Source organism: Zea mays, chromosome 3 (assembly GCF_902167145.1).
Source record: "Zea mays cultivar B73 chromosome 3, Zm-B73-REFERENCE-NAM-5.0, whole genome shotgun sequence".
Taxonomy (NCBI): Eukaryota; Viridiplantae; Streptophyta; class Magnoliopsida; order Poales; family Poaceae; genus Zea; species Zea mays.
The window spans coordinates 205423990-205451113 of NC_050098.1; the positions used below are offsets into that span (position 1 = coordinate 205423990).

Here is a 27124-nt window from a genome sequence, read left to right on the forward strand (position 1 = left end):
TTTCTTAATGAACCGAGTCAGCTCGTTATCTTAATAAACCGAACCAGCTTGTTATCTTAACGAGTCAGCAGAGACGTTAAACTAAATCGAGATGCATGGGTCGATATCTTATCCTAGTTACAACACACGTCTCTTCTACGTATAAAATTCGGTGGTCGCTTGTATTCTATTAAGATCCATTTTGCCGTCTCTAGAGACGTTGTCACTCTCATTATTGTTTTGCTCGAAAAAAATAAAATAAAAAACAGTAACCCGTGTTTTCTCCCGTCATTTCCCCTCTCGTCTATGGTCTATCCGTCTCTCCGAAGTGGAGGAAGATGATCTTTCATATATTTCTCCCACTCATCTAGGGCCGTGTTTGAGATTTCAAGGGGCTGGTTATATGGAGTACCTTTTGACCCATACATACATATAATAAATCTATAGTAAGTTATCTATAAATATTTTAAAATGTACAATAAATAATTACTACATTGAGTAAAAAAATACTTCATTAGAATTCACAACCATGAAGATAAGGGATTGCTCCAACCGCGATGGGTTTTATTTCTAGCACTCTAGTTTAAGTGCTTAACAGTAGTTTTAGATCTTTTTATCAGTTTTAGAGAGATATTTTACTGTTATAATCCTGTCATTTATGCCTTATAATTAGGGATGGCAACGGGGAATTCCCTGCCGGGGAATAGCTCCCCATCCCCGTCCCCGCGACGAAAAAACTTCCCCGCGGGGATCCCCACGAACGCTTGCGGGGAGCATTTCTTCCCCATCCCCGTTCCCCGCGGGGATAAATCCCCAACGGGGATCCCCATCCCCGTTTAAGTTACAATTAAGACATATGTACTTTGCTATCAATGTTAAATATTGTCACTTATACACATTGTCAGATATAAGAAATTATTATGCATACATTAAAATGAACACATTTGTACAATTACTGGTCTCTTAATAAAGTAATTATTTATTTTTGTCGTTAACTAGTACACAAAAACATAGTCACGTGCAAGTTTAACGGGTCCCCGCGGGGAACGGGGATGGGGAATGCTTCCCCGTCCCCATCCCCGTTTACCCGTCGGGGGATAAATTTTCCCCGTTTATATCCTCGCGGGGGAAGTTTCTTCCCCATCCCCATCCCCTAATGGAGGAATTCCCCGCGGGGAATCGGGGATCGGGTCCCCATTGCCATCTCTACTTATAATAGAGTCTTTCGAACCAAACTGAATCACCTATGATGTCATCCTCATAGTGTACCAGTGTACCTTCTCCCGAGCCCTACCAAAAAACTCACTGGTGAATAACACCGGAATGTTTTGCATTTTAACAAAACTAAATTTTCCACAATTATCTCTGTTCACTTACTAACTGGATGTGGCGTGATGAGGGAACCATCAACATCAGTGGGGACCTGCCTCCTATACGGAGGTAAGCATACTACTGTGCTATTGTAATTTTGTACATGTATTTGTTTTTGACATCAGATAGTTAGACGCGGGTGTGATATATTACTTTGAAATTGTCAGGCTAATCTCTTATTCACAGCAGGCATCAGGTTTGTGCGCCAGTGATCGTTTCAGTTTATATGTAACTGTGTTGTTCTAAATGTTGAACATCAGAGCATGAGGAGGACACCATCAACATCAGTTCGGAACCTGCCTCCTGTGGGGAGGTAAGCATACTGCTATGCCATTGTTATTTTGTACATCTACTTGTTTTCGTCGGATATTTAGATGCGAGTGTGAGATTACTTTTAAATTGTCAGACCAATCTCTTCATCGCAGCAGGCATCGGGTTTGTGCACTGGTGATCGTTCCCGTTTACGATTTGTAACCGTGTTGTTGTAAATTTCCAAACAAGTGCAGTTCCTTATTCCCTATTTTACCATGTGATTTTATATATCTTTATACAAGTCTTAGATCACTCTGTGCTTATTAGCAAGACATATATTGTGTGTCTCATCTATGAATTGTGATCGAATTTCATATATGAGGATGATGAGTTCAGAACCTGATCCATCACTAAATGTTGAACATTGGAGCATGAGGAGGGCACCATCAACATCAGTTGGGAACCTGTCTCCTATGGGGAGGTAAGCATAATGTTGTGCCATTGTAATTTTGTAGATGTATTTGATTTTGGCATCAAATGACGCAAGGGTGACATATTACTTTGAAATTGTTTGGCTAATCTCTTCTTCGCAGCAAGCATTAGGTTTGTGCACCAGTGATTGTTTTAGTTTATGATATATAACTATGTTGTTCTATACTGAACATCAGAGCATGAGGAGGGCACCATCAGCATCATAGACTCAAACCTACCCTCTATGGGGAGGTAGGCATAATGTTGTGCCATTGTAATTTGTACAATTATTTGTTTTTGGCATCAGATATTTAGATGCGAGTGTGACATATTACTTTGAAATTGCTAGGCCAATCTCTTCTTCACATCAGACATCAAGTTTGTGCACTGGTGATTGTTTCAATCTATGATATGTAATTGTTTTGTTAGCAGTGATTCAGTTGATAGGTTGATCAACCAAATTCAATTTGAAGTCGTCGTCGCCCACGTCCGCGTGGATGTTCATTGTCGGCCCGCATGACATCTCCACCCTCTTCCGGGTGCGGTCCCCCCAAGAAGTGGATATGAGTGTTGTGATGCTAATTTAGTTATCACTGGCTTTCTAGGCTTTGTTGATTTCTAGGAGAATTCTTCCGTTTTCGTGGCTTCGTCTTCTCCCCTCTTTCCTTTTTCTTCTTTGGGTTATTGCTACCCACATGATATGGATTTGGTATAAATTAAATTATATTTTCTTAGTATAAATAGCATATGTTTTTTGCGTGTTTATTTCTTTTTTTGTGTGTGTTACCGTGGACAAGATTTTAGGTCTAGAAATGAATTCCTGCTAATAGTTACCAGTGAAATAAGTTTGTTATTGTTATCTTCTAATTTATTATTTTTGAACATGTGCTAGTAGTACCTGAAGTCCAGTAAAGTTGTCGCTCTAAATGGAACCGGTTAAGGACCGACTTGATCCTAGAATCAATATGGTTTTCTAGAGATAAAGTGACAAAAGAATATAAGGGTTGTCAATGTAGGATTGTTCTTTTCATGGTATAACTAGGTCAGTGCCCGTGCGTTGCAACGGAATGATATAATACCACGATAACTTATGAACAAATGTGTATTATACTGTTATGAGATGGAGGATGGCGTTCTCGAGCTGTCCGGGATGAAGTCGAAGCGAAACTCGGGCAACGGTCGAGTGCCGAGCCCGTGGTGCGAGGTCGCCCATCTGCGAGGCACGTGAGGTGGAGGGGGCAGTCTCAGGGAGGGGACAAGCTCCAGGATATGGTAACGGAGTGGAGGCGCGCGGTCGAGAATGTGTACGTGGGAGCTGGTAGAGGGACGATGCAGCGGGCGGTAGAGCTGCGGCGGCGAGAGGGAGAGGCAGGTATATGCACGTGCATGCTACAGAATCAATATGATAAAATACATTGATATGCAAAAAACCTAATTGTTATTCTATACTTTTGTTAGCATCAGTAAAAGTAGATATTTATATACCTTAAAAGATATAGTAAGGTGCACGTACGTTGCTACAAAATCAATATGATAAAAGAATCTTGCTAGAAAAGATCCAAATTCAAAAAGAACATTTAGTGCAAGTGAAAAGTCAACCTTTTTTAGAATATTGGAACATCAGAATGGCATGGATAATAATAGTAAACACAACATTTATAAATCAGAAAAGAATTGCAGGGGTGAATTTCAACAAAAACAATACATAATTGTTGTTGTATAGGATCTTCTATACATAATCCAACATACATTTGTCCAAAGCACTTAAGGAAAAAGTGAGATAAGTAGATGTTTCCAGAAACATGATTATCAACAACACGCATGTGACAACTCATAAATAATTGGCCAAAGATGATGAATTAATCAAGTAGCACGGTAGGAGTAGGTTATTTGATATATAGAAAAAACAATATAACATCTAGCTCTCCGTGGTTTGAGGTTACATGAAAAGTACCCCTCCAATTTTTTATTTAACATTTGTTAGTATACACTTGAACTATAGAGCGTAAGTAAAAAAATAGAGATAGTACCTATGTTTCTTGTAGATCGAGCAACAAAAGCTGCTAAAAAGATGTGTCCAACGAAGACACTCCTGTGTTGTCCCATCCTAGAAAAATGGTCATGTAATGGGCTCATATATCTACAAACAAACAAGAGAAAATGCTTGTTCAGAAGGCATGAATCAAAGGCTGGTCAATAGCCCTAAATTTTTAGGAGAAGTACGAACCTTAGATTTCTCTTCCTATTCCTAAGGAGTATTTCATAGAAGTTCTGTTGTAGGATTTGATAGTGATGTGTCTTTTTGTTTTTCCTTGTTTTATCAGTCCCAATGCCGCAATGCCTTCTTTTTATCTGAATAATATCTACTTAAGGACTAATATCTGAATAAGCGGGCAATGGTAGCCAAATTCACATGAAAGTTGTGATGCACTCTCTCTCTAATGTGGAGAGTCCATAAATTGATTCAGCAACCAGAAGCGCATATTACACACCTTTTCAGATAGCTTCTGAATATGTTCTATGTAACGCTCTTTACAAAAAGTGTTACATACTTTTCCAACTCTAGGAACTACATATTTGGATCAACATCAAGTTATTTTTAACAATCTGAAGCATAAAAATCGGTGAACTTTACAACATCCCTAAGCAGACAAGGGGTTGAGAGCATCAGTTCCCTATACAATTACATGATTTCAGAGCAATAACAATTACATTGTGCAGTAGCACTATCTATGTCATTCTCTTCGCATAACTCCCACAAGTGATTCACAACATAAGAGCTTTGTTCAAACTGGGAGCTTTTGTCTTCATCTGTTAACACATAGAAACACAATCAACACATTCTTTGATAGAAGAATAATAAAAACACATAACCTCACTACGTTCATAAGAAAAGAGCCCTCAGCATACATCTTTGTGTCAGGTAAAGGAACTCCCCAAATGCATCATAGAACATACTTACCAAATCAGCCTGAACAAAATAGGTGCATCGTCTATCAGCATCACAAGGACGCTAACATACAACTTATTTGTCTAAATTGGAGAAGGCCAACATGTATAAGCACAACAAGTCTTACTGCACAAACTCAGTGCCTGTACGAAAGCAGAACCCTCAGTTGTATGCATCACAGGGAAGTCTGCACAAAATTAGTGAGTGAACCAAATAGTGTCAGCATGTATAAGCATTACAGGTGTTACTGCACAAACTTAATGCCTATAAAAAAAGTAGGCCCCTCAGCTCCATCCATCACAGGACAGATCGCACAAAATAAGTGAGTTAACAGAACAGGTTCATCATCTCCAAGCATCACAGGGCCATCATAGAGCAGACTGCATATATGAGGATAGAATTTGTGGAGTTATAAAATCACAAACTCAATGGCTATGCAAAGAAAGGCCCTTAGATTTATGCATCATAGTGCAAACTACACTAAATGAATGAGTTTACAAAAAACCTGGTCATCGTCTATAAGATTCATAGGATTCACAGGGCCATCAAGCTCAACAACATGGTCAAAGGAGTCACATGGCCAGCATACTCAACAGCATTGTCACAGCATTCACAGGGCCACCACAGGCAGACTACATATATGAGGATAGGATTTATGCAGTTATAAAAAGCATAGTTTCACAGGATGAGTGAATTAGAGAACATAATTGAGTTTGTGCATACATCACTTAAAAAATGTCATATATGACCTAAAACAATAAGCAGACAAATATCTTCAAGATACACATTTGATGACTATTTGACAAAACTAATCATGACAAGATATTATACATGAAAATACAGCAGCATGGAAGCACACTACCATGGGATGAGCCATCTAAAGCATGAATAAGAACATATATGAATATATATGCAACCAAAAATCATTGGACTTTAGTACACTTCTCATATGCCATCATAAAAATGGAAAAGCTACTAATTCAGTTCAACAACAATGCACACTCTTTTTATCATCCATTCTATGTAATTATAAGGTTCAATTACCAATAAAGGGAAAAAGAAGAAAATTATGTATAGTAGAAGCCTGATTATCAAAATCATCTAGGTTTCTATCAACATACAACGTGCGAAGAAGCCTTACTTTAGAGAGGATAAGCTTCATAAATGAAAATTCATTTGGAAGCCAAGCAATACCAATCGTCTGCACAATTTGAAGATTCGCACACATGTCATCAGTCCATTGAGCATTTAAGAATCCCCAATCTATCTCAAATGTCTCATCAACATCACTCCGACTTCTAAACAACAATATGACCTTTAAACAGTTTAAATAGAAATATTCCAAAGGCAACAATCATTACCTTTACTTTTAGGTTTTCAAGGTTGTGACAACTCCTTAGCAAGGTAAACATGAACAAAATGGGCCTACTCTCGACAACGCTTGAGCATAATCTATGTCACTACAGTGAAATATCTTTTTTCTTGTATTGCTTATTAACAAAATAATGTGTGATTGGTGCTTTTCTCTATAGGGAAAGCTAACTGAACATATTTATAAACAAACTTATCAATCAAATTAAATGTACATGTACCTATTTTAGAGATATTCAACTCGTTTCTTCATTGTAAACACTCTAACACTCTGAACAAGCATAATAGCATACTTCTGTCTGATTGGACCACACAAAGTCCAAACAACTGTAGAAATAAATCAGGAGACACATATAGTAATTGATGATTCTAGTTTAGAACATCAGTTTTGCAGATAAAAGGGGAGTGGAGAGATTATGTTTTTTCATGCACCAGACTTGGGGGCGATCTTGACCTTGTTGGGCAACGGTTGTGCGGGCGCGTCTTTGGCCTCGCAGGCAGCGCACTTGGCGAGGTTGGTCTGGCCGCTTCCCAGGTAGTTCCCCTCGTTGTTGTGTAGCGTCAGGCACATTATGCACTCACAGCCATAAAGAAGCAGAATAAGTGCACAGATCATAGCGAATCGAGATGGGTGCGACTTCGAAGACGCTAGGATTCAATTGTCTTGCAAGCAAAGAGTACAAGATCATAGAAAAGTGAAAGGGAATTAGGCTTACACCTAGTTCCTAAATAATTTTGGTGGTTGAATTGCCCAACACAAATCTTTGGACTAACTAGTTTGCTCTAGTGTATAAGTTATACAGGTGCCAAAGGTTCACACTTAGCCAATAAAAAGACCAAAAATTGGGTTCAACAAAAAAAGCAAAGGGCCAACCGAAGGCACCTCTGGTCTGGCGCACCGGACTGTCCGGTGTGCCACCGGACAGTGTCCGGTGCACCACCGGACATGTCCGGTGTACCAGAGGACTCCAACTCAAACTCGCCACCTTCGGGAATTTCCAGAGGCACTCGCGCTATAATTCACCGGACTGTCCGGTGTACACCGGACAGTGTCCGGTGCGCCAAGGAGAAGCGGCCTCAGGAACTCGCCAGCTTCGGGAATCTCCAACGGCTAGTCCGCTATAATTCACCGGACATGTCCGGTGTGCACCGGACTGTCCGGTGCAACTCCGGAGCAACGGCTATTCGGCGCCAACGGCTACCTGCGATGCATTTATTGCACGGGCAGCGCGCGCAGAAGTCAGAGTCGCCCATACTGGCACACCGGACAAGGAACAGTAGATGTCCGGTGTGCACCGGACACCCAGGCAGGCCCACAAGTCAGAAGCTCCAATGGTTAGAATCCAACGGCAGTGATGACGTGGCAGGGGCACCGGACATGTCCGGTGTGCACCGGACTGTCCGGTGCGCCATCGAACAGACAGCCTCCCAACGGCTATTTTTGGTGGTTGGGGCTATAAATACCCCAACCACCCCACCATTCATTGCATCTAAGTTTTCCACTTCCCAACTACTACAAGAGCTCTAGCATTCAACTCTAGACACACCAAAGAGATCAAATCCTCTCCAAATTCCACACAACGCCATAGTGACTAGAGAGAGTGATTTGTTTGTGTTCTTTCGAGCTCTTGCGCTTGGATTGCTTCTTTTCTTTCTCACTTGTTCTTGTGATCAAAACTCCATTGTAATCAAGGCAAGAGGCACCAATTGTGTGGTGGCCCTTGCGGGGAAGTTTTGTTCCCGGCTTTGATTTGAGAAGAGAAGCTCACTCGGTCCGAGGGACCGTTTGAGAGAGGGAAGGGTTGAAAGAGACCCGGCCTTTGTGGCCTCCTCAACGGGGAGTAGGTTTGCAAGAACCGAACCTCGGTAAAACAAATCCGCGTGTCACACTCTTCATTTGCTTGCGATTTGTTTTGCGCCCTCTCTCGCGGACTCGTTTATATTTCTAACGCTAACCCGGCTTGTAGTTGTGTTTATATTTGTAAATTTCAGTTTCGCCCTATTCACCCCCCCTCTAGGCGACTATCAATTGGTATCAGAGCCCGGTGCTTCATTAGAGCCTAACCGCTCGAAGTGATGTCGGGAGATCACGCCAAGAAGGAGATGGAGACCGGCGAAAAGCCCACTTCAAGCCACGGGAGCACTTCATCGGAAGAGTCCCGCACCAAGAGGAGGGAGAAGAAGAAGAGCTCCTCCAACAAAGGGAAGAAGAAGAAATCTTCTTCTCACCACAAAGAGAAGAAAGAAAAATCTTCTTCCCACAAGCCGCATCGGAGTGGGGACAAGCAAAAGAGGATGAGGAAAGTGGTCTACTACGAGACCGACACTTCATCAACATCGACCTCCGGCTCCGATGCGCCCTCCGTAACTTCTAAACGCCAAGAGCGTAAGAAGTTTAGTAAGATCCCCCTACACTACCCTCGCATTTCTAAACATGCACCTTTACTTTCCGTCCCATTAGGCAAACCACCAACTTTTGATGGTGAAGATTATGCTAGGTGGAGTGATTTAATGCGATTTCATCTAACCTCACTCCACAAAAGTATATGGGATGTTGTAGAGTTTGGTGCACAGGTACCGTCCGTAGGGGATAAGGATTATGATGAGGATGAGGTGGCCCAAATCGAGCACTTCAACTCTCAAGCAACAACAATACTCCTTGCCTCTCTAAGTAGAGAGGAGTATAACAAAGTGCAAGGGTTGAAAAACGCCAAGGAGGTTTGGGATGTGCTCAAAACCGCGCACGAGGGAGATGAGCTCACAAAGATCACCAAGCGGGAAACGATCGAGGGGGAGCTCGGTCGGTTCCGGCTTCGCAAAGGTGAAGAGCCACAACACATGTACAACCGGCTCAAGACCTTGGTGAACCAAGTGCGCAACCTCGGGAGCAAAAAGTGGGATGACCACGAGGTGGTTAAGGTTATTCTAAGATCTCTTATTTTCCTTAACCCTACTCAAGTTCAATTAATTCGTGGCAACCCAAGATATACACTAATGACCCCCGAGGAAGTTATCGGGAATTTTGTAAGTTTTGAGTGCATGATCGAAGGCTCAAGGAAGATCAACGAGCTTGATGATCCCTCCACATCCGAGGCTCAACCCATCGCATTCAAGGCGACGGAGGAAAAGAAGGAGGAGTCTACATCAAGTCGACAACCAATAGACGCCTCCAAGCTCGACAATGAGGAAATGGCGCTCGTCATCAAGAGCTTCCGCCAAATCCTCAAGCAAAGGAGAGGGAAAGACTACAAGTCCCGCTCCAAGAAGGTTAGCTACAAGTGTGGTAAGCCCGGTCATTTTATAGCTAAATGTCCATTATCAAGTGACAGTGACAGGGGCGACGACAAGAAGGGGAGAAGAAGGGAGAAGAAGAGGTACTACAAAAAGAAGGGCGGCGATGCCCATGTTTATCGGGAGTGGGACTCCGACGAAAGCTCAAGCGACTCCTCCGACGACGAGGACGCCGCCAACATCGCCGTCACCAAGGGACTCCTCTTCCCCAACGTCGGCCACAAGTGCCTCATGGCAAAGGACGGCAAAAAGAAGGTTAAATCTAGATCCTCCACTAAATATGAATCCTCTAGTGATGATAATGCTAGTGATGAGGAAGATAATTTGCGTACTCTTTTTGCCAACCTCAACATGCAACAAAAGGAAAAACTTAATGAATTGATTAGTGCCATCCATGAAAAGGATGATCTCTTGGACACCCAAGAGGACTTCCTTATTAAAGAAAATAAGAAGCATGTTAAGGTTAAAAATGCTTATGCTCTAGAAATTGAGAAATGTCAAAAATTATCTAGTGAGCTAAGCACTTGCCATGAAACAATAGACAACCTTAGAAATGAAAATGCTAATTTGTTAGCTAAGGTTGATTCTCATGTTTGCAATGTTTCAATTCCCAAACCTAGAGATAATAATGATGATTTGCTTGCTAGGATTGAAGAATTGAACATTTCTCTTGCTAGTCTTAGATTAGAAAATGAAAATTTGATTGCTAAGGCTAAAGATGTTGATGTTTGCAAAGTTACAATTTCCGATCTTAGAGATAAAAATGATATTCTACATGCTAAGATTGTTGAACTTAATTCATGCAAACCCTCTACATCTAGTGTTGAACATGTTTCCATTTGTACTAGATGTAGAGATGTTAACATTGATGCTATTCATGATCATATGGCTTTAATTAAACAACAAAATGATCATATAGCTAAATTAGATGCTAAAATTGCCGAGCATAACCTAGAGAATGAAAAATTTAAATTTGCTAGAAGTATGCTCTATAGTGGGAGACGCCCTGGCATCAAGGATGGCATTGGCTTCCAAAGGGGAGACAATGTCAAACTTAATGCCCCTCCTAAGAAATTGTCTAACTTTGTTAAGGGCAAGGCTCCCATGCCTCAAGATAACGAGGGTTACATTTTGTACCCTGCCGGTTATCCTGAGAGCAAAATTAGGAAAATTCATTCTAGGAAGTCTCACTCTGGCCCCAATCATGCTTTTATGTATAAGGGTGAGACATCTAGTTCTAGGCAACCAACCCGTGCTAAGTTGCCTAAGAAAATTCCTATTGCATCAAATGAACATAGTCTTTCATTTAAAACTTTTGATGCATCTTATGTTTTAACTAACAAATCCGACAAAGTAGTTGCCAAATATGTTGGGGGCAAGCACAAGGGGTCAAAGACTTGTGTTTGAGTACCCAAAGTTCTTGTGTCTAATGCAAAAGGACCCAAAACCATTTGGGTACCTAAAGTCAAGAACTAAACTTGTTTTGTAGGTTTATGCATCCGGGGGCTCAAGTTGGATACTCGACAGCGGGTGCACAAACCACATGACAGGGGAGAAAAGGATGTTCTCCTCCTACGAGAAAAACCAAGATCCCCAACGAGCAATCACTTTCGGGGATGGAAATCAAGGTTTGGTCAAAGGATTGGGTAAAATAGCTATATCTCCTGACCATTCTATTTCCAATGTTTTTCTTGTAGATTCTTTAGATTACAATTTGCTTTCAGTTTCACAATTATGTCAAATGGGCTACAACTGTCTTTTCACTGATATAGGTGTCACTGTCTTTAGAAGAAGTGATGATTCAATAGCATTTAAGGGTGTGTTAGAGGGTCAGCTATACTTAGTAGATTTTGAAAGAGCTGAACTCGACACATGCTTAATTGCTAAGACTAACATGGGTTGGCTCTGGCACCGCCGTCTAGCCCATATTGGGATGAAAAATCTTCACAAGCTTCTAAAGGGAGAACACATTTTAGGATTAACAAATGTTCATTTTGAGAAAGACAGGATTTGTAGCGCATGCTAGGCAGGAAAGCAAGTTGGTGCCCATCATCCACACAAGAACATCATGACGACCGACAGGCCGCTTGAGCTACTCCACATGGATCTATTCGGCCCGATTGCTTACATAAGCATCGGCGGGAGTAAGTACTGTCTAGTTATTGTGGATGATTATTCTCGCTTCACTTGGGTATTCTTTTTGCAGGAAAAATCTCAAACCCAAGAGACCTTAAAGGGATTCTTGAGACGGGCTCAAAACGAGTTCGGCTTAAGGATCAAGAAAATTAGAAGCGACAACGGGACGGAGTTCAAGAACTCTCAAATCGAAGGCTTCCTTGAGGAGGAGGGCATCAAGCATGAGTTCTCTTCCTCCTACACCCCTCAACAAAATGGTGTAGTGGAGAGGAAGAATAGAACTCTATTGGACATGGCTAGAACCATGCTTGATGAGTACAAGACTTCGGATCGGTTTTGGGCGGAAGCAGTCAACACCGCTTGCTACGCCATCAACCGGTTATATCTTCACCGAATCCTCAAAAAGACATCATATGAACTCCTTACCGGTAAAAAGCCCAACATTTCATATTTTAGAGTTTTTGGTAGCAAATGTTTTATTCTTGTCAAAAGAGGTAGAAAATCTAAATTTGCTCCTAAAACTGTAGAAGGCTTTTTACTAGGATATGATTCAAACACAAGGGCATATAGAGTCTTTAACAAGTCCAATGGACAAGTTGAAGTTTCTTGTGACATTGTGTTTGATGAGACTAACGACTCTCAAGTAGAGCAAGTTGATCTTGATGAGATAGGTGATGAAGAGGCTCCATGCATCGCGCTAAGGAACATGTCCATTGGGGACGTGTGTCCTAAGGAATCCGAAGAGCCTCCAAATGCACAAGATCAACCGTCCTCCTCCACGCAAGCATCTCCACCAACTCAAGATGAGGACGTGGTTCAAGTTGATGAAGGAGAAGATCAAAGAGATGAGCCACCTCAAGATGACGGCAATGATCAAGGGGGAGATGCAAATGATCAAGACAAGGAGGATGAAGAACCAAGGCCGCCACACCCAAGAGTCCACCAAGCAATCCAACGAGATCACCCCGTCGACACCATCCTCGGCGACATTCAAAAGGGGGTAACCACTAGATCTCGTGTTGCACATTTTTGTGAGCATTACTCTTTTGTTTCCTCTATTGAGCCACACAGGGTAGAGGAAGCACTCCAAGATTCGGATTGGGTGGTGGCGATGCAAGAGGAGCTCAACAACTTCACTAGGAATGAGGTATGGCATTTAGTTCCACGTCCTAACCAAAATGTTGTAGGAACCAAATGGGTCTTCCGCAACAAGCAAGATGAGCATGGTGTGGTGACAAGGAACAAAGCTCGACTTGTGGCCAAGGGATACTCCCAAGTCGAAGGTTTGGATTTCGGTGAAACCTATGCACCCGTAGCTAGGCTTGAGTCAATTCGCATATTATTGGCCTATGCTACTTACCATGGCTTTAAGCTTTATCAAATGGACGTGAAAAGTGCCTTCCTCAATGGACCAATCAAGGAAGAGGTCTATGTTGAGCAACCTCCCGGCTTTGAAGACAGTGAGTATCCTAACCATGTCTATAAGCTCTCTAAGGCGCTTTATGGGCTCAAGCAAGCCCCAAGAGCATGGTATGAATGCCTTAGAGATTTCCTTATTGCTAATGGCTTCAAAGTCGGAAAGGCCGATCCTACACTCTTTACTAAAACTCTTGAAAATGACTTGTTTGTATGCCAAATTTATGTTGATGATATTATATTTGGGTCTACTAACGAGTCCACATGTGAAGAGTTTAGTAGGATCATGACACAAAAATTCGAGATGTCTATGATGGGGGAGTTGAAGTATTTTCTAGGATTCCAAGTCAAACAACTCCAAGAGGGCACCTTCATCAGCCAAACGAAGTACACTCAAGACATTCTAACCAAGTTTGGGATGAAGGATGCCAAACCCATCAAGACACCCATGGGAACTAATGGGCATCTCGACCTCGACACAGGAGGTAAGTCCGTGGATCAAAAGGTATACCGGTCGATGATAGGTTCTTTACTCTATTTATGTGCATCTCGACCGGATATTATGCTTTCCGTATGCATGTGTGCAAGATTCCAAGCCGACCCTAAGGAAACTCACCTTACGGCCGTAAAACGAATCTTGAGATATTTGGCTTATACTCCTAAGTTTGGGCTTTGGTATCCTAGGGGATCCACATTTGATTTGATTGGTTATTCGGATGCCGATTGGGCGGGGTGCAAAATCAATAGGAAGAGCACATCGGGGACTTGCCAGTTCTTGGGAAGATCTTTGGTGTCTTGGGCTTCAAAGAAGCAAAATTCGGTCGCTCTTTCCACCGCCGAAGCCAAGTATATTGCCGCAGGCCACTGTTGCGCGCAATTGCTTTGGATGAGGCAAACCTTGCGGGACTACGGTTACAAATTAACCAAAGTCCCTTTGCTATGTGACAATGAGAGTGCAATCAAGATGGCGGATAATCCCGTCGAGCATAGCCGCACTAAACACATAGCCATTCAGTATCATTTTCTTAGGGATCACCAACAAAAGGGAGATATCGAGATTTCATACATTAATACTAAAGATTAATTAGCCGATATCTTTACCAAGCCTCTTGATGAACAATCTTTTAACAAACTTAGGCATGAGCTCAATATTCTTGATTCGCGCAATTTCTTTTGCTAGATTGCACACATAGCTCATTTATATACCTTTGATCATATCTGTTTTATATGCTATGACTAATGTGTTTTCAAGTGCATTTCAAACCAAGTCATAGGAGTATTGAAAGGGAATTGGAGTCTTCGGCGAAGACAAAGGCTTCCACTCCGTAACTCATCCTTCGTCATCGCTCCAAGAGACTCTCCATTCTTGGAGGAGAAAAAGCATGAGCATCAAAGAAAAGGACTACGTCTTTGGGAGAGAGAGTAAGAGCCCAAAGCACAAAGACCGGACTTCGTCTTTGGTATAATCCTAACTCATTTATTTATGACCAAAGGGGAAGATAGCACTTCAAGGGCTCTAATGATTCCGTTTTTGGCGATTCATGCCAAAGGGGGAGAGAGTAAGAGCCCAAAGCAAAAGGACCGCACCACCACCAATTTCAAAAACTTCGTGTTTTCAAAGAATTTTATCAATTGGTATCCTATTGTGTTCTAAAGGGGGAGAAAGTAGTATTTCAAAATGGTATATCAAAACCCTCTTGAACACTAAGAGGAGGATCTCATTTAGGGGAAGTTTTGTTTAGTCAAAGGAGAAGCATTTGAAACAGGGGGAGAAAATTTCAAATCTTGAAAATGCTTTGCAAAATCTTATTCGTTTACCTTTGACTATTTGCAAAAGAACTTTGAAAAAGATTTACAAAAGAATTTGCAAAAACAAAACATGTGGTGCAAGCGTGGTCCAAAATGTTATAAGTTAGAAACAATCCATGCATATCTTGTAAGTAGTTATATTGGCTCAATTTCAAGCAACCTTTGCACTTATATTATGCAAACTAGCTCAATTATACACTTCTATATTTGCTTTGGTTTGTGTTGGCATCAATCACCAAAAAGGGGGAGATTGAAAGGGAATTAGGCTTACACCTAGTTCCTAAATAATTTTGGTGGTTGAATTGCCCAACACAAATCTTTGGACTAACTAGTTTGCTCTAGTGTATAAGTTATACAGGTGCCAAAGGTTCACACTTAGCCAATAAAAAGACCAAAAATTGGGTTCAACAAAAAAAGCAAAGGGCCAACCGAAGGCACCTCTGGTCTGGCGCACCGGACTGTCCGGTGTGCCACCGGACAGTGTCCGGTGCACCACCGGACATGTCCGGTGTACCAGAGGACTCCAACTCAAACTCGCCACCTTCGGGAATTTCCAGAGGCACTCGCGCTATAATTCACCGGACTGTCCGGTGTACACCGGACAGTGTCCGGTGCGCCAAGGAGAAGCGGCCTCAGGAACTCGCCAGCTTCGGGAATCTCCAACGGCTAGTCCGCTATAATTCACCGGACTGTCCGGTGCAACTCTGGAGCAACGGCTATCCGGCGCCAACGGCTACCTGCGATGCATTTATTGCACGGGCAGCGCGCGCAGAAGTCAGAGTCGCCCATACTGGCACACCAGACAAGGAACAGTAGATGTCCGGTGTGCACCGGACACCTAGGCGGGCCCACAAGTCAGAAGCTCCAACGGTCAGAATCCAACGGCAGTGATGACGTGGCAGGGGCACCGGACATGTCCGGTGTGCACCGGACTGTCCGGTGCGCCATCGAACAGACAACCTCCCAACGGCCACTTTTGGTGGTTGGGGATATAAATATCCCAACCACCCCACCATTCATTGCATCCAAGTTTTCCACTTCCCAACTACTACAAGAGCTCTAGCATTCAACTCTAGACACACCAAAGAGATCAAATCCTCTCCAAATTCCACACAACACCATAGTGACTAGAGAGAGTGATTTGTTTGTGTTCTTTCGAGCTCTTGCGCTTGGATTGCTTCTTTTCTTTCTCACTTGTTCTTGTGATCAAAACTCCATTGTAATCAAGGCAAGAGGCACCAATTGTGTGGTGGCCCTTGCGGGGAAGTTTTGTTCTCGGCTTTGATTTGAGAAGAGAAGCTCACTCGGTCCGAGGGACCGTTTGAGAGAGGGAAGGGTTGAAAGAGACCCGGCCTTTGTGGCCTCCTCAACGGGGAGTAGGTTTGCAAGAACCGAACCTCGGTAAAACAAATCCGTGTGTCACACTCTTCATTTGCTTGCGATTTGTTTTGCGCCCTCTCTCGCGGACTCGTTTATATTTCTAACGCTAACCCGTCTTGTAGTTGTGTTTATATTTGTAAATTTCAGTTTCGCCCTATTCACCCCCCCTCTAGGCGACTATCAAAAAGACATGCATTACTTTGTTGTCCTTCTAGACAACAATTGTCCTGGATAGAAAACAAATATATAAAAGTGGAGAGATTTGAGTTATGAAATTTCACATATTAATGGAAGGACCATTACCTCCAAGAGTACAAAGTAGGAACACAAAAAACATTCTAGCATTAGTCATCACACATGGACCAATTGTATGTCGTACCAGACCTGTGTTTCATTGCGCAATGAGAGCCTTATTTTCTCAAGTCCTCCAACTACGTGCTAGGCATTCTAGATGGTTCTCTAAACAGGTTCACTAATTTTAAAGTCCATAGCATAGAATCAAGAAAAAATATAACTATCCACATTCTAGAATCCTGAAAGTACTATTTAGTAATCAAGTAGATGTACTTTCAGAGATAGGAGTGGTGTGCTTACTGGATTAAGTAGTTTGAGAACTAATTATAGAGATGAGTGGCTTGCATACCAGATTGAGCAGTCCGAGAAGAAAAATTGTTTATTGTTTCTATAGACAGTTGTATCTTCTTTCTTGGCGTTTCTCTTATGGATGGTTGTTGAGGTCCTACAACAAAGCATATATAGGTTCAATCAGTTTATACATGAAGGAAAAAGGAAAATTGATCTGTTATTATTATAGAGTGCACGTGTAAGAGATAACTCAGCATTTTGAAGACGTCAAACTATAAAAGGCAGGCACATCTATTAGCCTGTTGGTACTCACAAAAAAGTTAATCGTGACATTCATAGAATAAATAAAGTCTAAATAAATGTGCCTTACTAACCATGGAATACATAAGAACATAGAATAGAATTGCAAGTGATCGAACATGAGGATTCTAACCTTCCATTCCCGAGTGGAATAACAGCAGCATGCTGACGTGACATTGACTGATGGTCCAACACGAAGTCATAAGCAAGAACCCGCCTCCCGAATAGATGCCTCATGTTTTCTAGATTGATCCTATCAAAGACCTATCCATCTTTCACCACATCAAGATAGTAGACCCCTAGGCGTGGCTCAATCGCCCAGTCTAGAGGTTGCCACGTCGACTGCCCTCCACCGACCTGTGTCCCAACATGCTTGGGAGCATCACCATCTTGCCCAGCCACCCTTGAGCTGGTGCCTTTGCGGACTTTGGAGATTCTAACCCAGCAAAAAAATAGAATTTTGTGGCAGCGTCAATAGAGCCAGTGCTTTAGTTGTTCCTGCAGCTGCAGGTGCCTTGTTGGTGCCTGTCTTGGACTTCACTGAGAAGGGCTTCAAGGCTTGTGCCTTCTCGAAGCGGTCAAGGCCCCCACGATACATCTCCCTACACCTCTAATCCACCAGCTCTTTGATTCTAGTCTTTACCACTCCAAATCTAGTCGCTTATGCACTTGTGTACTTTAATACTGCAGACAAGCAAAGGATATTGTGCCTACTGTTGATCAAATAAAATAAATCAGAAACAGCAACAGAAAGGATTTGCAACCAAAATTAGGTGATGTTTGTATAACGGGATATGAGGGGCTAGCAGAGGGATGGAAAGCTCACCCGCTGCTTGGTTCACAGGGAAGGAGGGGGAAAGGGAAATTCGGACCTCTTGTCCCACTGATTCTATCCCGTCAGGAGGGGTGGGTCGTGCTAAGATAAGAGCTCTGCACACTGCTGTAGATTACTGCCCTCCTACACGCTCGCCTTCCACAGTCCACACCGAGGGCCACGCACGAGCGACTGCACGGTGGGGGCTATTGCGTCGAGAAAGCAGAGGCAAGGTTGATAGCTGGGAGAACTCCCTGGTGATGCGTGTGACATAGACGACTGAGGGGAGGGACGCGCGCTCCGCAGTTAGGGCCCCTACCACCACAACCTCCGCGCGACGAGTGCATCGATCTGGGGTTCAGCTTCGAGCCAGCCCCCGCGGAGTCCATCTACGTGACATGTGGCTGTCTCAATCGCCAGCTCCCAGATGGCCTCCTTCTTCGCGGGTCTCTCCATTGCCGACCATGATCTAATCTCTCGTCCGGTAGCCTCGGTTCAGGCGAAGCTGTCTAACGGAGAGATGGAGGAGTGGTGTTTGTGGATCATCCACGAGTGGGGCGGGGGACGCTGGAGGGGGCGGTAGCTGTCTCGGGCGAGCGGGGCACAACGACAATCTTGGTGGGAGGCGCGGGTGAGGTGTGGACGACGCACGAAGTGTGTTGCGGTTGCGGAGGGAGAGGCAGAACCAGGGAGAGGCAGAACCGAAGAGGCAGGCTACTCTTAGGTTCTTAATAAGTAGTAGAGATTGTAGCAGCTCTGAAAATACAAAGGAAGGAAGCACATTCAGAACTAATTCAAAATGCAATGGACAATATGGATACTAAGCAAGTAGATTATTGCACCGGAGAGCATATTTGTGTTAACTTTGAGTGTATCATGTAGTATTCCTCATGGAATGAACAATCAGTAACAGTGTGTGGCTATCTCACATGGCAAAGCACATCTCCTAAGTATTTAAAACAAAATGTGCACTCTTGCCAAACATTAGCAGCATAGGATAGGTTCTAGGTAAGCAAGTGCATGAGATACTTTTGGGATCGCTCCACATAAAGGGTGGCATGGCAAAATTCTCATTATTATATAGGAATTAAGCAAATCCACAATAATGCAAATGTATGCTAAAATGGCTCATATTGTGATCCTAGGACAAAAACAAAACAACGTGTCCGTCTTTAAATGGGCATAATCTTTCCCACTATTCAGCCTTGACCATTACTATGCTAAAAGTTCGCAAAATCTTCATATTGAGGTTGTACTGAAAAAACATCATCGCGCCAAGATTTAACTCCTATTAACTTTTGCCGATAATATTGGCTATATCGATATGCTATCGCACAATATCTCCAAAAGTTCCTTAAAAATTAATTAAGCCAATGACTCTGTCGAGTCAACAAAATAAACAGGGAGCGACTGAGAAGAGAAAAGCCTCTCCATGGCGTGTGTTGGCGTTGCGAAGGGCGGCGACAGGTGCGTGTGGACGGTTAAACAAATGTGGGGAGGGAATGGGTGAGCGGGACGGAGGCGGACGCACAAACAACCCTGCTTTAAGGCGTGAATGGAGGTGAGTAGAGATAGAAGTGGATAGATATAGACTGAAAATAGATGTGCTTTACACGTGACGGTAGAAAGTGTGTGATGCACAACGATGAAAACTGGTGCTTTAAAGAAGTAGAGATTAGGTGGTAAACATGTTAGGCCTACATGGAATCAAATGGTGAAAGGCAAAGGTAGCAGAAATAAGTGAAGACTAAAAAAGGAAAACAACCCCGCTTTGATTGTTTGGGGAGGAGTGCATGGACTATGATCAAATTCTCACTCTAACAAATCAATCATCAAGGAAATGAAATAAAATCCTAAGAAAGAAATTAATTTAATCATAAGTCATACCACCATACAGGACAAACAATATTGAACTGATAGGATTATCTTATACATATACACCCAACCGAATTACATTTTTTAAATAAATAAACAATATATATAGTCTTTTAAGCATTTTGGGTATAGTCGTATAGTTGCTGGATTTCAAAGTGCAATACTTGGCATAGTGGACTGCTCAAATATGGCTTAATTAATCTAAGACAATAGCAAGCAGCAAAGCTGCAAGAAGAACATGAGTGATGTGGGGAAGTTGATTTATCTTTATTGAAAATAGAACAAATAAGTTTCAGTAGTATTCTAAACTGATCTGTGTGTACATTCATCATGTTATAGTAGGATGCTAAGCTCATCGGTGAAGCTTTGCCTAATCTAGTCATTGTGGATTCAATAGAAAACATATAGGTGGGGAGGAATTGAGGAAATGACCTTTAGAACAGAGGCGTGGAGGTTGAGCTCTTGGAGGATAGCTTACCAGAGGGCGGCGATGGTGGCCATGTCGTCATCATCGTCAGCAGTCCTTGGCCATTTCGTATCTGATTGATCCCACCACGGGAGGAAAGGAAGAATCAAATTAGATCTACAACTGCGAAAATAACATGAACAAACTTATATTTTATATAGTGCATGACCAAAATTTATAGGCTCATTCCATTCTACAACTCATAATAATTCTGAACTAAATGCTATAAACTCTGTTTAGAGCAGCCACTTACAAACACTTATTTTTCTAAAAATGCCAAATTGTAGATCAATTACCAATCTAATTGATAGTAACTAAGCATCTCGCCCGGTTCAATGTTAATTTTCTAAATGGTTGGTCTCTGACAAACATGCCACTGAATTTAGCAATACAGTATCTAAGACATGCTACACCTGTCAATTTTGTATCTAAACACTGAGAAAACAAATAATACAACTATCTACTATAGAAAAAAAGACAAGGTAATAGAAATATTTATCTTTTTCAATTGGGATTCCTAAAGAAGAAGTGATATTTGAGGAGGAAACATGCTCCAAAATTCATCTGAAATCGATGTATGCAGCTAGCCTCCCTAGGGAGTAGTTACAGCTAGGATCCTACCCCTGCCCCTGAATTTGTAACAAGGCATGATGTAGAAGCCAAAAGTAATTACTACTCATAAATACTGCTGAATTTGTAACAAGGCATGATGTAGAAGCCAAAAGCAATTAGTACTCATAAAATACCTGTCATTTTTAATTTGATTTTTTTAGGAAGTGGCCCTAGGCCACTAGCTCAACTGGTTAGGTGCATGGTTATTAAAACGGTAAAATGTTAAAACGTTATGAACCAACTTTTTAACTTTTAAACGTTTAAACGAATGTTGAAACGTCTTTTCAGACTTGACATAGAAATTCAAATATAGAATAAGTTCACACATAAGCCTTCGTGATTGATCTTTGAGTTGGTCTTGCGGAGTGGCCGCAGAGGTGAGGCGTAGCGTAGAGGTCGATGGTCTACAACGCAGTGGGAAGTGGCTGGGACCCCTCACTCCTAGTCCGAGCCACAAAGGTGATTCACTGTGAGGGGCAGCGAGGGCAGCAGATGGATCTGGGCTGTCGAGGGCAGCGACAGCAAGTGGATGTGGCAGCGCACTGAGCTTGGCCGGGCAACTGGAAGCAACGGCAGCAAGTGGGCACTGGAGCAGTGGAACTTGGCCGGGCAAGTGGATGCATTGGCAGCAAGTGGGTATTGGGTAGTGGCATGGCGGCCCACTAGCCTGTGGGTGGACTGGTGGAGGGAAGAGGGAGGAGGGAGGAGGGGGGCCGGTGGCGTACCTGGGGCAGGAGGGCGGTCGCACTGTCGTAGGCGCGGCTGGGCGGCTGGCCGGGAGATCTCCAGCGCTGGCTAAGGAGTGAGGAGGCGCAATCTGCAGTCGCAAGCGCGGCTGGGCGGCCTCCAGCGCTGGTTTGAAGCGAAAGTGAGTAGCCGAGTACCTAAAGCCCAGGAAGGCCCACTAGTAACTAGAACGTCCTCAGAACGTCTAAAACGACATAAAATGTGTTTCGGCGTTTAAACGACGATTAAACGTCCAAAACAGACGTTCTACGCAGATTTGTTAGAACGTTCGGACGTTTTAGTTTCTAATCATGTTTTACCGCTTAAACGACGCTTAAACGTTGTTTAAGCGACGTTTTAATAACCATGGTTAGGTGGTGGCCTCGATGCGGTTGTGGAGGTCGACGACAAGTTGCCCAGAGTATTTTTAATTTATAATTTTTTAAGACCCAACAACTTTTATTTCAGTGCTATTTCAGAGATAACCACCACATTTCATCATGACCCTAGAGTATTTGTATGCTTTCTGATCAACTTTTGAGGCTTTTAAGTCATAATATGTCCATCCCTCGTTTATTCTAAAAAAACTCAGAACTATTATCATTGCACCATTTCCCCCTCCTTCATTCAAATTCCAGAAACTGACAGTATTTCATGCACTGGGTTTCCATCAGAATGTTAAAAACCTCAATGACGTCTCATCAAACACTATTTTGGAGTGTGAAGTGGAGGAATTCGACCCATCGTCCGAGGTTTATAAAAATGCCTTGCATAGCAACCCATGTACTTTATCCTTTACATGTACATATGCTATAAACTCTAGTAGTCATAATCCATTCCTACTTTTTTTTTGAAATTTGTGCCAAATATTTACAGGTCTTAGAAATGCTGAGTTTGTATTCTAGATTTTATATTGATGCTCTACGTTATTCCAAGCAAGCAAGTTGCCTGTGTAAGTGCATTAACAAGTTCACTGTCTATGGTCAGTACTTCTTTACAACTGCAGAACTGCTGCTTGCCCCCAACAGCTTGTAGATGTTGTGCACTGACCTATCGTCCACCTCAACGTGTTCCACCCAGGTCACACAAATCTCATGATCTAAACCATCAGGTACTGTACTGAGAACGTGTGAAAACTAAAGATCTCAATCATGGACAGACAACAGACCTTTGAGTAGCCATTAGGCTTTTTCTGGATGAGACATCCTGACACCTGGCGCTGGCAATTGAGGACTGAGCCGGGAAGCAGGCTATTCAGCGAGACGTCGAACCATGTTTCATCGGCGTTCTGCTTGTAGTACCGCACGACATCTGCAAAATTTCCATCACACTACTTCAGCAACCAACAGATGACATGAAACTACCTTTGCATGCATGCATCCCAGATGATTCAATGATTCAGAAATTAAACCATAGTAAATACTAAAACTCCTTTAAAAAAATCATACTTTGGCAAGCCATTGAATAAGGAATTTCCTAATTCCTCATCATAATGAACTGGAGAGATTTTCTCATGCGTCATTCCAGAAGGTGCACGAATAACCTTTCCTGCATTTTCATGTCATAAATGTTTGAGTAACAAAAGCAGAGGCCATTAAAAACTACTGACCTGGTATAAAGATAAATGCTACCTCCAAATGCCTCCGTAATGCATCGCAGGCCCATGCAAACTCGAAAAATTAGGATAGGTGGCCTAATTCAAAAACAATCTACAATGATATTCCTGAATCTTGTGGCTCACCTTAAGAACAAATGTGAACATATTTTATTACAATCATAATGCATCCCCAATGTACTAATAACAGAATGATAAAGGATTCAAAATAAAGGACAAAGTCCCTTTTTTGGATGTTTCACCAAGTAGACATCCTCCCCCACATCGATTCAACAAGATGATATTGACAATCTCCTACACTTGAGCACGCTGCATCTGAAGTACGCCTCATCTGCAGCTTTTAGAACATTGAATCAAGAACCACATCAATGGAAGGCAACAAAGAAAGCCACGAGCATGGACAGATTCAGTTGAACCATGTGGGGTTGACGAGGAGGAGGAGCCTCATGTATGTGTAGCGCACATGTACAGAAGGGTTTGGAGGAATAGATTGGTGGTGGCATGGCTCGGGTGTTAGTGTTTTGCTGTCCTCCATCTCTACCTTGCCTATGAAGAGGACCGTCCGTCAGTAATGGAACTGGAGGGGGTCATGACGAAGGATGGGCATCAGAGCATGGTGGAGGTGGCCAACATCAGGGTGCGGATGGGCCCTTCACCCTTGAGCGGCGCTAGAGGGGGGCTACGCCCCGCGCGCTGTGGATAGAGGATGGTGAGGGGCCGGCGACATCTCGCGGCGGAGGGGTGGACGAGAGGCAGGGCGGCGGCGGTGGCGGGGGTTGCTGGCACGGGCGAGGGGCGAGCGATAAGGGTTCGGCGGCTGTTCGCGCCGAGGAGGTGAGTAGGTAGGGCGGTGGTGGCTGCAATGGGTTGCTCGCTCGCACGGATGGGTGGGGCTGACGACCAGGGGATGCGCGCGGGCGTTGGCAGCATCCGACGGGACGAAAACAGAGGCGTGGATGGACAGTTGAGATCGTTGGAAGGCAGAACGGCGGGGAGGCAGATTATCCTTGCTACCTTAATAAGTAGTATAGATATAGATATTGTTGCTACACACATGTTTTCTTTATTACTTGTTTATGGGATTTTTTTTCCTAAGCAATATGTATACTAATATTTTATTGAATAGTTTGTGTTACGTTGTATCGGGCGGTTAAAGATTGATCACTTCCCGACCTAATTAATATTCTTGACATCTGACAAGAATTGGAGAAATGCTGCCTTCGATGATCCCCCGTCCTCCAACGCCGCGTGTGCTTCTTTCTTCACCTCTGCCGCCCGTGTCCTAATCTCCCTCCCCTCCTCGGACTCCAGCACAAGCCTCACCTTCGTCTCTATCTCCTCAGCCTTGATGAAACCTGTGTTGTACCCCTCCAGCTCCAGCCCGATGCCCATGGCCTCGGTCATAAGTACCTTGTTGATCTTCTGCTCTGCGCCCTGTGGCCAGCACAGCATCGGCACACCCGCTGTGATGGCCTCAAGCGACGAGTTCCACCCGCAGTGGGTGACAAACGCGCCAACAGCGGGGTTGCTGAGCACGTCCACCTGCGGCGCCCACGACTTGATGACGAGGCCGCGGTCCTTGGTCCGCTCCAAGAACCCCTCCGGCAGAAGGGCGTCAAGGTCCGGCTCCGGGCGTGGCAGCCAGAATCGTTTCGGGTCGTCGCTGCTGGCCGGCGTGCGCACCACCCACAGGAACCGTTGCCCGGACTTCTCTAGGCCAGCGGCTATCTCCTTAAGCTGCTCCTCTGACAGCAAGCCCCTGCTCCCCCAGCAGAGGAACACGACGCTGCGCTCCGGCTGCGCGTCGAGCCAGGCGAGGCACTCATGCGGCCTCTCCGCCGCCTCTCCTCCGTCCGTCCCGCTCCCGCCCTTGCCAACCAACGGCCCGATGGGGTAAACAGGAGGCAACACTTTGCCAGGGACGCACAGCGGGTCACTGAACGCCTGCAGGGCCTGGGCCTCCAGCGAGTAGAAGGTATTGATGAGGACGCCCCGGGTGTCCGTGTCGCGCTTCCAGATCTTCGCCATTGCCGTGCGCACCTCGTCCTCCGCGTCCTCGAGCATCTCCCTGATGATGTGCGACGCCGGGATCGGCGGCACGCCAAGGAACTCGATGGGCGTGTCCCCGAGCTCCTTGAGGCCCGTTTGCCGGCCGTCAAGCAGCGCCACCGTCTGTGTTAAGACGGCCAGGGCTCCGGCGTTCGCCGCGAAGAACGTGTAGACGGGGACGCCCACCTTCGCGGCCACGTCGATGGCGTCGGTGCAGAACATGTCGATGACAAGGGAGTGCAGGCGCTCGCGCGGGATGGTGCGGAGGAAGCTCTCGAGCTTGTCGTTGTACTGGCCCAGCAACTCCAGCACGACGAGGAAAGGGTGCTTGGTGGAGCTGGCGAGGTCGGGGGGAGGGATCGGCGGGAGGAGGTGGAAGGTGATGGACGGGTTGGAGGCGGCGAAGCTCTCGACGAAGCTGGCGCCGGAGGCGTTCGACTTGATGGGCGGCTCCAGGAGCACCATGGTGACGTCGTAGCCGTGGCGGACGAAGACCTTGGCGAGCTGCGTCATCGGCGCGACGTGCCCGGCGCCGCCGCCGGGGTACAGAACGACGGTCTGCTTCGCTGTCGCTGGTACTACGTCGTCCATGTCAGCGGGCGGCGCGTGGTTCGGTCAACTCTATTGGATTGGAGGCAACGAAAAAACAGTAATAAATAACTGTGGTGTGGCTTCGGAGCTGCTGTGCAAAGGGGTGCCTGCGGGACCCAACTTTATAGCTGCGCGCAGGCAGGGGTGCCTTGCTGGCGAAGCAGCCGCTCCACTGAGATGGATGGGATCGAGGAATCTACGCTGCGAGCTGTTTGTGTTTGGATGCTACAACGTGGAAGTTGCCACACCTATTCGCCATCTCAGTAGACGACGTTGTCTTGCCGTTTTTGAGAACGAGCACATCAAGGAACTGACTTTTGCAGTTTGAGAACGAAAGCCAAGACTCACTTAGCTTACACATCAAGGAACTGGCGAACAAGTGTCGGATCAGAATACTAGTCGCTAACCGAGTGTCTGAGTCCTAATTGAACTCCTAAACTGAAGGCGCGATAGGAGATGGTCGCTGCTTCCCGGATATATATCCACTAGCTGATGGCGATAGAACACTTGTTCGAAGTTTGAATGGCAGTCCGAGGAGGTTGGCTATGTTTGCACTATATTTTCTATCTCCTATGCTATTTCATATTTAACTCTGTAAACAGTACACTCTACTATGTATTTTACGCGACTATTTATACGATCCGCTGGAGATATCCTAGATGTATACAGATGGATAGTCCATGGCTACCACTATTTTGTGGTTGTAAAAAAATAGACCTCGACCCATTTATCTAAGTGATTTTGGTGTTTGATGATTAATATAACCGTGTGGACTAATATGTTTGCAAATGTTTGTGTTTGTAGTTCACATGATGTAAATGTGTTTTTTGACTAAGGCACTGATGAAGCAACATCTCAAAGAAAATATTAGAAGACCTATTTAAAGATCTATAAGTATCAAGCAAAGTCTAAGACACAAAGAAGGAAAGAGCCACAGGTGGGCGGTTTGTCTTCCCCGGATGGACTGTCGGAGGTTTATCGGACCGCTTACGCATAGAGGTTGTTTTTCAGCACCTCTGCGTGGACGGTCCGATGCACCTCGCGGACGGTCCGGTGCACCAATAG

At 44.2% G+C, this 27124-nt stretch overlaps 2 protein-coding genes across 2 annotated transcripts; both read right to left on the reverse strand.

The window, feature by feature from the left end:
• Positions 1 to 4652: 4652 nt before the first annotated feature.
• On the reverse strand, positions 4653 to 24227 carry LOC100192604 (uncharacterized). The gene is made up of 6 exons (NM_001137819.1): positions 23836 to 24227; positions 23253 to 23750; positions 22973 to 23115; positions 20479 to 20539; positions 17070 to 17165; positions 4653 to 4884 (listed from the first exon to the last, which is right to left on the reverse strand). Exons 2-6 carry the CDS (start codon positions 23263 to 23265, stop codon positions 4757 to 4759), a joined length of 441 nt encoding a protein of 146 aa, NP_001131291.1. The 5' UTR covers positions 23266 to 23750; positions 23836 to 24227; the 3' UTR covers positions 4653 to 4756.
• A 183-nt stretch (positions 24228 to 24410) lies between these two features.
• LOC100274555 (uncharacterized) lies at positions 24411 to 26116 on the reverse strand. Its single transcript, NM_001148910.2, has one exon. The coding sequence runs from the start codon at positions 26057 to 26059 to the stop codon at positions 24593 to 24595; it is 1467 nt and encodes a 488-aa protein (NP_001142382.2). The 5' UTR covers positions 26060 to 26116; the 3' UTR covers positions 24411 to 24592.
• Between the last annotated feature and the right edge of the window lie 1008 nt (positions 26117 to 27124).